Here is a 12,378-nt window from a genome sequence, read left to right on the forward strand (position 1 = left end):
GTATAAGTGCTATAGCCAGTCACTTTTGAATTGCACTGCAGAGCAACACTGCAACAAATTCCCAGTCCCAGATTTTCCCCTAGAAATGTGCGTCTTCTACTACCCAGCCTTCTATTGGACAACACAAGCTCATATAAAGTCCATCGTTTTATTAATAGAAAATGATATGCACAAATCCTGTTAACTCAAATGGAGTTTCCCAAACAAGCACACTGGTTTAGATAAAAGAATAAAACAAGTTTATTAACTACAACAAGATTTTAACTGATTACAAGTAATGAGGCATAAAAGTCAGAACTGGTTACAAAGAAATAAAAGGTAAAACACAACAAAGACCTAATTTAACTAAATTAATTCAGATCAAAAGTCTCTCACTACTTGCTTCTTCATCAGTCTTATTGGCTGAATTCTTTTCAGACAGGATTCTTCCCTCAGTCCAAAGCTATTTTTGTTCCTCAGGTGTTGTGGCTGCTGTGGGTAGTGAGGAAGGGAAGAATACCTTGGTGCATCTGTTCCCCATTCTTATACCTTTTCCTCTTTGAGAATCAGCTCCAGCTGGGGTTCAGGATACAGGAAGTGTGTGAGGATGAGAATTTCCAGCTGTTTCTTTGCCAAGATGTAAATTTCTCGCCCACACCCTTTTTCCTGCCAAAGAATAGCCGCTTAACTAGGTGATGATCCATTTGATTTCATTGTGTCAGTTTGCCTTTTGTCTCTGAGGAACTGGTTTGTGGCTGCTTCCCCAAATTTGGAATATGTCTTAGTAAGATCACACAGTAGGGTTCTGGCTTTCTGCTAAATCTGAGAGTTGGACACTGGTTGGTGAAGGCCATTGGGCAAGTCCATTGTTGGTTGAAATGTTCAGTGTGTCCCTATCAAGAATGAGGATGGAAAAGGAAACCAGTGATTCTTAAAGAGGCTAGTATTATCATCAGTCCTGCACAACATATAATTAGGCCACAAAATGGGTGGAGGAGGAGACGCATGGACTGTGGTTTTGGAGTATTCGGTTCTCTGATGACATCCATCTCTACACTCAGCCATGTTGGATTTGGCTTCTGTTGACTAAGTATTAGATTACCGTAATGCCCTTTACATGGGGCTACTCCTTGAAGCCATTTGGAAAGTGAAGCTAGCACAGAATGCCCTTTAGTCAGTGCTCTAGGACCTGCATTAGCTTCCAAAAAGTTTCTAGAATTCAGTAGTGGAGTTAACCTATAAACCTGTAAATGGTTTGGAATCTAATTACCTGAGATGCTACTTCTGTCTACCATACTGTTGAAGCTGCAATTAGTGGAGGTGCTCAAACTGGAGCTTTCTTGTTTTGAGAAGTGGGGAGATGCTGACCAGACACACACTCAGAGAGATTCTCTGTTTTTGAACTTGCGCCTCTAACTTGGTCTGCTGTTGTCAGAATTTGTTTTCTTGACATGCTGCAAATCCCATCTTTATCTTCCAGTAATGGTGAGTGAGTGGGCTGAGGACTGGAGGGTCTGTTTTTTAATCCTCTTATTAGCTGGTGAATATTTGTGTATGTTGAGAGGGAAGAGCAGTCCTTTACAGTGTATATTTGTATTATGAAATTTAATTTATGAAATGAGTGCTCACAGCATGAGGTGGGCATGTGCAGCAGCTTTCATATGTATAAAGAAATGAAAGTGTCAGTGCTCTGTATAGCTCTTGATAGCAAATTAAAGCATTTCCTCACACAGCTCTGTGCCAGTGCAACTCAGTACAGACTTGAAACCCACCCAAATTGTGGCCTTTTGAGCACAGAATGCTAGTTATGCTAAACTGTAATAGTTTCTTGTATTCAGAATATTGAAAGAAAACATTTACATAAACTGCATATGAAGCTGTGCGGTTCCCCTGCAAGACTTTGGGGTAGAATCTTTGAAAGGGACTGCTTCTGTGTTATCTTAAACTGTCTGGGAAAAGGGTTCTGGGGGGGATGTTTATTACTTGCTTTGTCCTTCTGACAGCAGAGGTCCTCTGGGTGTGGCTTGCAGCTGTTTACTAGAGCCAGTGACTTTTAGGAAAGGCTACTGGAAGATAACTTGTCCCTCAAGTAACAGGAATCTTGAATTATGAAAAATATTGAGGTTTTATGAAGGTATCTAAGTTCAATAGAGTTGAAAATTTTCCAAATATGAAAGCTTATTTTGAATCTCTTTAAAACTTTTATTTTAAACGTTAATTTGATGTGGATGGTTGAAATCGCAAAGGTTTTATACGGATAATATTTTTCCATATGGCTTGCTGTGAAAGTAACTGGAATATAGACAGAAGGAACAGTTGCTAAAAGAGGATTTTTATATGTCCCTCTAAGTTAAGGAATCATAGTTATAGGTCTCAAACCTCTGTTGTGTTTTAATATCTATTCAACAGTCAGTCATCTTTATAGATTAAAATTGCATATTTATGACTTTAACCTATATAAGCTAAATGTTAGGTATTGAAATATCTGTCTGTAGTTATTTTAGGTTTAAAAAGGCACTTTTCTAAAATAATACTCACTATATGCTTACCTATAAAACTTCCCATTTTAATCCATTTTCATAGCTTCATTCTGTTGAGTACATTTGATTAAACTTAAAAGGCAGTTACAATTAAAATATTTCTTATACATTTAGAGGCTATAGTTTGAAGTATAATGTCATCTTTAATGTTTTTGTTGCAGGTATATGATGATGATTGATGGCAAGAATGAAGTTTATATGATCGACAGAGATAACTCAGTGTTTCATGTATCTAACCTGGAGTTTCCATTTCGTAAAGATCTTCGCACACATTTAACGAATACTCTGTTGGATGGGGTAAGGTGCATAATGTTTATTACAATGCTATTTTTCTGTGTTCAGCACCTAAGCCAGATTTGCAGTCCTAGGGATAGTGAATGTTAGAATTACAAGAGGTATGTGTTCAGTACCTAATAGAGAGTGATGACCACATTTTCCATTCGTCATTTGTTACCAGTCCATCCATAGAGTAGCAATGCTGACTGCTCAGCAGGGGCTGAAATCAAGATGTTGATTGGCAGCCTCTGAAAAAGAGGAGGAAGAAAGCAAAAAGGAATAAAACATGACATGAATCTTTACACTAGTCTCCATCGATGTTGGAAACGCTGCAAGTGAACTGAATTATCTTCTACTTCTTTTTCAAGACTCGTGCTAACCTTTAAATGAACTCGCGTTGAAAGGAGCCGTTTGTTGTTTGTTCTCCCACCTTCATTTTTCAGCTGATTTTAATTATTGTCTTGTGGTTTATATGCTGTTTTCACCCTCTATGTTAAAGTTTATCTATTTATCTCTGACTAAAAACTTCAAGCAGCGCTGAAAATTTACATAAACTTAAATGGGCCTGATAGTTTGGCAATATTTTAAACTGGCAGATTATCTGGAAATTTATAAAATACCCGTAATTGTTAAGTAATTCAGCCCAGCCTTTTAAACCGAATATTGCTTTCCAGAGTTGTTAAGAGGAGAGAGCAACTCCTCTTCACCTATCTTTTTGGGGAGAAAATGGCTGCATTGGCTAGCAGGTCATGGGAGGGTTGGAATCTGCCCAAGGGGAGGGGAATGATAGTGACACCATTGGCTGTCACCTGGATGGTGACTAGGTAAGTGAAGCCTTCCTGATGGGTCTGCTCTTACAGCTATCGGGGTGACCAAAGGCAGGAAGTCCTGCCTTTTGATCCCTGGATTTTTCTTGAAAAGACGACCCTGCTGCCACCACCACTGCTATTCCCATTTCCTTTGCCTTCTGGAGCTTGTGCTCCCTCCTGTTGTGGTCTGTACCACCCCTTGGGCTTTCCACATTTAGGAATTATTCTCTTTCCGCTCCTTAATGAGCTACTATGCCTAAAGAAGGTCACAAACCAAGCTGTCATCTTAAGAGTGGGCTGTTTAAAGGAGCTCTGTGCCCTTTGAGCAGCAGTGGGAGGCAGAGAATCAGGCAACTAACTACAGAGACAAAGCTCCTGCACCCCCTTGCAGCAGCAGAAAGCAGGGAGCACCAGGAAAACAGAAGTACACAGCTGAGGAGCGTTGCAGGAGGGTTATGTTCCTTTGTAAAGATGAGAACTGCTGCAGCCAAGGAATCTATAAATCACTCGAGGTAATTGGGTCCCCTGATAGTCCATACTACTGCTCTTTTTGTCCTTCCACTCATTTCTCCGGACGCTTAAGAGAAGTAAAGCTCTCTCAAGGCTCACAAACTGCAAGCAGTCTTTGTCCACTGTCACTCATCCGTAACTCACATAGTGATTATGGTTGCCATATTGTTGAAGTCTCTGCAGCTTTTCTGTAGCCACTCAGTAAGGTTGTGTATTGTCAGCATAATTCAGACAGTTTTTCTGGTGACATGCTGAGTATCTTTCTAAGGGCTAGTCTACACTGGCAACATTAAAGCGCTTCTGGCAGAGCTTTAACGTGTCTAGTGTGGTTGTGGTGCAGCTCTCTCCCAGCGTTCTTAAAAAAAACAAAATACCTTCATGAGGGGCATTGCTCCCAGTGCTGGGGCACTGTTTACACTGATGCTTTATAGCGCTGCAACTTGCTGCGCTCAGGGGGGTGTTTTTTCACACTCCTTTGTGAGAAAGTTGCAGCGCTGTTAATTGCCAGTGTAGACAAGCCCTAAGACAAATGGCTGAGTAGGGAACCAGAAGTGGTTATATTACTCTGCATTCCTTACTTTCTCCCATTTAATGGGCTAGCCCTCCTACCTTTCTGTCCTTATCCACAGAGGTAGTAACCCTAAACTCAGAATTCCAGAGTTACCTCATGCTCTCCTCAGGGATCTCACAGTTGGGTTTGCAGCAATGGTGGGTCTCCTGTCACTTACCCAAGTGTCAGATTTTGTCTTAAAAAATTCCTCGGCATGCCACCAAAAGAAATCTGAATTACACTGATAATGGACAGCCTGAGTAAGTGGCTCCAGTGCAGCTGCAGAGACTCCAGGAAAATGGTGACCACAATGACTATGTGGGCAGTGGGTGAATGGGAGTGGACAAAGATTGGCTGCAGCTTATGAGCCCTGAAAGAGCTTGATGGTACAGTGACTTTCCTAGCCATCAGGCATGTTTTCACACAGCTATACCAATGAGAATGCTACCAAAATGAAGATGCAGGGGGGTGAATTTGTGGATGGCTTCACTCTCCTATATATAGAACTGTTGTTATTGTTACCCATGGCTGTTATGCAGCATGAAACCGTGACACCTCAATAAATATCGGAGTGACGAGAGCTACAGACAAATTGGTTATCTGCTTTCATGATCTATGAATACCTTGTATGTGCAAAGTAAACTAAACAATGTCTTGTCTTATTAAAATATAAATGTCTCATACAATTTAATGTGTAGTTATGGGGATGTATAGACTTTCTGATGTTATTTGTATTACTGTATAGCCTCCTAGGTGCTAGTCATGGGCCAGGAACGTAAGCATTATACGGACACAGAACAAAAAGCCTATTCCTGCCCCAAAGAGTATAAATATAAAACAAGAGTTGACAAATGGATAAAGACAGATGAGCAAGAACAAGGAGACAATGAGACAGTATTGGTCAGCATGTTAGGCAGTGGTCTCAGCACACCAGCAGCATAACTGTTGTCTAGTTTTTTGTAGGTATCGTGAAAAAGGAGAACTTTAAGGAGAGTATGAAGGTGGCATATGATTGATTTTGTGAATGTTTACAGAGAGCACCTCCCAACTGTGAGAGGTAACATGGCACACTGTTGCCAGGGCAAGCAGCCTACATGGCTTTGGCCTTTTGGGGTCTGACCTCAGAGCATTCAGCACCCGCATTCACCGTGTGCTTCCTGCAGCAAGTCCGCCTGAGTGGGGCTCCTGGGGAAGCCAAAGGGCCCTACACCCCAACTCTGCAATCAGCTGTGACTCCGCAAGAGTGTAAAGTGGAAGGTTTATTAGTTGACAGGTACACAGCGTAGATCAGAACTTGCTAGCACAGAAATTAATGACTTTCAGCCACATTCATCTTGGGGGAACCCTGGGCCAGATGCCCTAAACTCCCCCCTCTTTAAGTCCCTCACAGCAGATTGAGCTGGACTCCATTGCCTGACCTCTGACAGGCCCATTGTTTCTCCCCTGGGCTTTGTCCTGCTTCCCAGGCAAAATGTTTCCTGATCACATTCTCTCTCCTGCTTCTCACGTTATGAAGGGCATCAGCAATAGCTTATGTGCAGGCAGCTGGGCAGCCTCATCTGCCCCCAAGGGTCTCAGCAAAGTCACACACCCTTATTCCCACCACAGAGGCACTGGTACAGTACACAGGGAAACTGAGGCACACAGTATTAATGCAGGACAGTAAGACTCGCATGCAACGTAACAAGAGGGAAAACCTCACTTCATCACAAAGATGATGCCTAGTTTACAGGTCTGAGTGTAGGCAGGAGGGTGGTAATGTTCAGTGATAGAAAAAAGAGGTAGCAGAGACGATTTGGAGGGGAAGATTAAGAGCTCTGTTTTAGCCATCCTTAAGCTGACAGCTAAACATCCATGAGGAGATGTTGGAGAGGCAGTTGCAGACTTTTGTTTGGACAGGAGGAGACAGGTTAAAGTAAAGGTAAATCTGTAAGTTATCAGCATAGAAATGGTAGTTGCATTTGTGTTTCCAGATGAGTAGCCAGACATAAGTTATAAAGGGAGAAGAGAAGGGGGACAAGGACAGAGTCCTGTGGTGCCCCTACAAAAAGTTGGATGGGGGATGAGACGTGCCAAAGGACACGCTGAAGGAGGAAGAGAATTAGTAGGAGGGAAGAGTCACAGAGGGCATGGGTAGATAAGATTTCAAGAAGAGGAGCATGATTGACAGCGTTGAAGGAAGCTGAGGATGAAGTACTGGTTCTGAACTTTGGCTAAAATGAGGTTCTTAGAGTTTTTGACGAGAGCTATTTCAGTTGAGTGTAAGGCATGGAAGCCTGATTGGAGAGGGTCTAGGATGGAACTGGGGGAGAGGAACTCTACAGTGATTGTAGATAGTGCATTCAATGAGCTTGGAGATAAAAGGGAAAATAGAGATGAGGTGGTGGTTGAAGTGGAAAGTGGGGTCCAGCCACCACCCCATTTTGTTTTTTAAGCTGGGCAAATATAAAGCATGCTTTTATTGTCTAGCCCCAGGCAGCTCAGGAGATCAGATGGGGTCACTGGGACAGGCAGAGGGATTTGAGGAGGGAAGAGCAAATGATAAATGTCTGGATCTGTGACAGGGAGAAGGAGAATTGAAGGAGGGGAAGGAGTCATGTTATATTCTGTCAATTTTGTTCTGGAAAAATCCACAAGGTCCTGTGCAGAGTATGAATTGTGGACAGAAGAAAAAGGTTTTGAGGAATGAGTCTAAGGTGGTGAAAAGGTAGCTGAAATTGTGGTCTTAGGATTCAGTTAAGTTGGAGTAGACTTGTTTAGCTAGAGAGACAGCAGAACTGAAGGAGGACAGGAGAACAAATATGTAATGGAGGAAGTCAGCCTGACCACAAGATATCTGCCAGAGACACTGCAGTGCAAGAACATGAATAGGGGAAGCAGATGTTGAAGATGAGCCAGGGCTGGCATTGAAAGGGTGGACCTTGCAATGGTATTTAGAGGTACAAAACAGTTGAGTGTAGGATACGAAACATGGAGAGAGTGAAAAACTGTCAATGGAAGGGCAGCCAGGGAGGACAAGAAGTTGTCCATGCTGATGAATTGCAAGTCAGAGATGCTGAATGACAGCATGTGGGAGGGTGTTGATGGGCAATGCTGAAAGAAATCAGGTAGTGGTTGGAGAGGGGAACTTCAGTTATTGAGAGAGAAGTTCTTGTTGAAAACCAAGTCCAGGGAATTTTTGGTGAATGGAAGAATTGAACCAGGTCAAATGATGAGGGTGAGGAAATTCTTAAGTATATCAGATGCTGGAAGTCTGTCTGAATTTTCATGTGCTCATTTGTCAGGGACTAAAATGAAGGATAAGAACACTGCAGAGAAACCAAGTGATTTCTTTGCATCAGGTCTAATTCAGAGGATTTTGGAGAAATACATACTTTTTTCAGTGAATAAAAGAGGAAGCACTGGAAAAAAGTCATAAATTAAATGGCAACAAGATTGGATGGCGTACATCCAAGAGTTCTTGAAGTTGTTTCAGAATGAGGATCCTGAGCTGCTAACATATGTTTATAATCCTCATTAAAATCACATAGGCTATGTCTACACTATTGTTGGTTGACAATACGTTGCTCAGGAGGGTGAATAAATTACCCCGACTGACATAAGTTACAACAGCATAAGGGCCGGTGTGGACAGCACTATGTTGGCAGAAGAGCTTCTCCCGCCAGCATAGCTTCTGCCACTCATGGGGGCTGGAGTAGTTAAGCCATTGGGACAGCTCTCTCCTGTCTGCTTAGAGTGGCTACAGTAGAGAGCTTACAGCAGTGCAACTGCATAGGTGCAGCTGCGCCGCTGTAAACTCTGTAGTGTAGCTGTGACCTTATTAACCAGAGGACTGGAGGGTAATGTTTTAGAGCCAGTAGAACCTGAGTTATGGACATGGCGGGAATGGAGGTTGTCCGTAACTCTGAACACAGTGCAGTTTGGGATCCAGATCCAGCAGTTGACACTCGAGGCCAGGATTTAGCAGCTGCGGAGCAACTGAGTTTGAAAGCTTGTCCTCCTCTGTGCAGAGAGGTGTGTTTGTGTGATATGTCCCCCTCCTGGGAGGAGAGAATGGGTTAAAAACAACGTGGCCCCTCCTGCCTGGGTGAGTGGGGGTAAAAATAGCACTCCTCTCCTGGCAATGAATGGGGTGAAAGCTGTGCAGACCCCAGTGTTGCTCCTGCTCTGCTGTCTCTGGCTGCCTTTACCTGGCAGCTGCACTGTCTTGCTATAAGTGGCTGCCCTGTGAGTGGGGGTGGAGGTAGGGGTAGGGTGAGGCAGGGCGAGGCAGCCCAGATGTGCTTACCTTTAAAATGCAATACAGGCACAGTACAGTACTTGATTTATTTTATTTTATTTTTTTAAATCTCTTTGTTGCTTGATTGGTTACTTGCAGTTTCAGATGGTGTCCGGTTGACCGGTCCGTCTGCAACTCTGGTGCTCATATCTTTGAGGTTCTACTGTATCTTTGTTAAAAATGCCTGGGTTAATCTGTGAATTTCTGAAGTAAGCCTTATTTCCGTATCAGATAAACTTGTTGAAATGACAGTTAAGATGACCATGATATGATAAAGTAAAACCAGCACGGCTTCTTTTAAACGAAATTGGGTCTCTCCAAATTTCTAGAATTCTTTGTGTTGAAAATTAGATGATGAACTAGTGGAAAAATATATTTGGACTTTCAAAAAGCTTTTGACAAACCCCATAATAAGTCTAAATAGTATGTTGTCAACATTACACAAGATCGATGGTGTTATGCCCTTATTCTATACTAGGATAGTGGTTTTATGTATTAATATCTTGGAAAGGGGGTAAATAGTGAGCAAAATTTGTAGAGAACAAAATAACTGGATTTTTTTTAGAACTCCGTATTAGAAGCAGGATTCTGTGCTAGATGGATCATTGGACTGGCCTGGTATGGCAATTCCTACTGTGTTCCTATCGTCTTATTTTCTTGAAGGACTGTTATATCGGTAACTAATCCTTTGAACATGCAATAGTATTGATGTTCTCTCCTGACTCAGGGCTCCCCTGACAAAATGTAACATCAAATTGGCATGTAAGCTGCTTCTTGTACACCTGGATGATTTTTTTCCAGTTGCTCCTCACATTTTGTGGGTGGTTTTACTATTATGATATGATGCCACTGGGTCCTCTTGCAGCCTTTGATGTGTTGAGTGGTTTCCAGATGGGCGGCTGGGGTATGGAAACCTCCTCTTTTGCTACCTAAACAAATACTTGTTTATCAACCCTTGGAGTTCTGAGCGTTGACAGATTTTACTTGCCACATTCCGGATCATTATGGGAGATGCATTAATGGCAAAACTGAGAGGACCTTCTACCATACAATTTTTTCCTTGCTGTTGAGATTGACACACATGTCTGGGAAGCCCAGCTTCTTCAGGACAAGTGGTATGTGCTCTCAGCTTGCCCAGAATCATAAACCACTGTGCTACCCCTTTGCCTCAGCATGAGGTAGCTTTGCTGGAGTGTTATCTGTGAGAGTCAGCTCCTTATCCTACCTATCTGTCTGCCTCACCAGCAAACTCCTCAAGATCTTGCCAGTCTTAACCTTGCCATGCAGATAACATTCAGTGTACCAGAGTTCCCCAGAGGCATATCTCTGAAGTGTCCAGGCCCTGTCACTGGACACTCACAGAAATTCCCAGGTTTTGCTGTCTCCAAAGAAACAGAATACCTACCAGCCAATTGGCTCAACTGAGATGCACACCTTATTTCACTATAACATTAGTGAGATGAATTTATAATAAAACAAGAATAACTTTATGAATCAAGAACAGAGATTTAAATATTAAACACAGATAATAGAAACAGAAGATGGTTACAAATAAAACCGAATAAAACAAGTTTGCTAATGTCTGAACATTTAACAGATTATAATCCTGGTCTCAGACAATTCTTATATACAGTCATTTTTCAGCTTCCTCAACCCACATAGTTGAGAGGTCTGCCTTTCATAAATTCCAAGAGGACTGGCTTCCTTTTGTTCCTTAAATGATGGATAACAAAGGATCCCCTTTCTTCCCTTCTATAGCCCAGGAAACCTTTGAAAAGTAAGCCCAAAGAAAGTTCCTCTCCCCTGCTGCTTGTTTTTTGGGGTGCAGATGCCAAGTCCCTTCTTGATCCCTTAGTCAGTTTGCTCTTTCGATTAGCTTGATCACTTTATTTACCTTAGATGCAAATATACCTTTATTGTTCTTTTCCTGTAATCAGTCCATGTTGTTTCCTCATCCCTCTGTTAGCTTGCTTCACGCAGACAGGTAAATCCACATTCTTTTGTCTTAGGACAAGTTTGTTTGTCTATGGTCCCTTGCTCTCTGGCTTGGAGGGAGGCCGCTCTATCTCACTGGGTCAAGCAACAAACGACAGTTAATTAGAAGTCTATAGCTCTGGCCCCTGAACCGGGCAGAGCAGTCAGTGGTCTTGAGCCCAACCTTCCAGGCTAGGGCAGACAACACTCACAGTCTGGAGTTCCGGCCCTCTGGGTGGGGAAGAGCAGGGGGCAGGCTTTCACCTAGGCCTCGTGGCTAAGGCACTCAGCACACACAGTCTGGGGCTCCATAGCCTTCTGGCTGGGGGAAACCAAAAACACAGCACGGCTTCTGGCCAAGGGGAAGTTGGCCACCATCCCAGGAGTGGGGTTGGAAGCAGGGGGTAGAGGGACCCGGGCCCACTCTTCTAAGGCCCTAATAGTGGCTGATGGCTCCACCACGGGGTCAGCGGGGATCCCACAGAAACAAGCTGACTGGCAGCAAAACCAGTTGAAAGTCTGGTTTCCCTGGGCTACTTCCTACCAGAGTCTGGGGATAGGGCTCTGTAGTCCACAAATCTTCCATTTCCTCGGGGTACATGGTTGGTGGCAGTCCTGGCAACTATTTCTCCAGGGTCAGTATCCTGGGGGAGGGGCACTGCACAGTGCAGGTTCAGCTCCAGAGTTTTGCAGTTGACTGGAGACATCTGCCTCCTTTCCTGGCTCCGGCCCTACTGAGCTGCAGGGCCCGCCTTTTATACTTTCTGCCACAGCCCTCTGCTTCTGCCACAGGGGGTGGGGCTGGTTTGACTCTGCCTACCGGGGGATTGTAGTTGTTTCTTGCTCTCTGGCTTGGAGGGAGGCACTTTGCCTCACTACAGGCAGAATATCATTGGACAGAATTTCAAATGATAATTCTGTGGAACTGGCTGGTATTTTCCAAGCTCATCCTTTAAGTGTGATGTGGCTTATGCATTCCTTCTGCCATTGAATTAGCAAGGGTACATCTGCAGGAATTGCTCTGTCCGCATATCTATTCAAGTGACACCATCATAGGACCTAATCACATCAGCCACGCCATTAGGGGCTCGTTCACCTGCACATCTACCAACGTGATATATGTCATCATGTGCCAGCAGTACCCCTCTGCAGTGTACATTGGCCAGACCAGACAGTCTCTACGCAAAAGAATAAATGGACACAAATCTGACATCAGGAATCATAACATTCAAAAACCAGTGGGAGAATACTTCAACCTCTCTAACCACTCAGTGACAGACTTGAAGATGGCAATTTTGCAACAAAAAAAACTTCAGAAACAGACTCCAAAGAGAGACTGCTGAACTCAAATTAATATGCAAATTAGATACAATTAACTGAGGCTTAAACAGAGACTGGGAATGGTTGGGTCATTACACTAATTCAATCTATTTCCCTATGTTAAGTTCTCCTCACACCTTC

At 43.2% G+C, this 12,378-nt stretch overlaps 1 protein-coding gene across 4 annotated transcripts in view; it reads left to right on the forward strand.

The window, feature by feature from the left end:
* The window catches only part of RNGTT (RNA guanylyltransferase and 5'-phosphatase), a 392,686-nt gene that overhangs the window by 129,955 nt on the left and 250,353 nt on the right, over nt 1-12,378 (forward strand). For all 4 annotated transcript variants that reach the window (XM_050949291.1, XM_050949292.1, XM_050949294.1 and 1 more), the window contains exon 9: nt 2,681-2,816. In XM_050949291.1, coding sequence (XP_050805248.1) covers nt 2,681-2,816 — 136 coding nt within the window. The remainder of the gene's footprint in view (nt 1-2,680; nt 2,817-12,378) is intronic.

This window comes from Gopherus flavomarginatus, chromosome 4, assembly GCF_025201925.1.
Source record: "Gopherus flavomarginatus isolate rGopFla2 chromosome 4, rGopFla2.mat.asm, whole genome shotgun sequence".
Lineage (NCBI taxonomy): Eukaryota > Metazoa > Chordata > Testudines > Testudinidae > Gopherus > Gopherus flavomarginatus.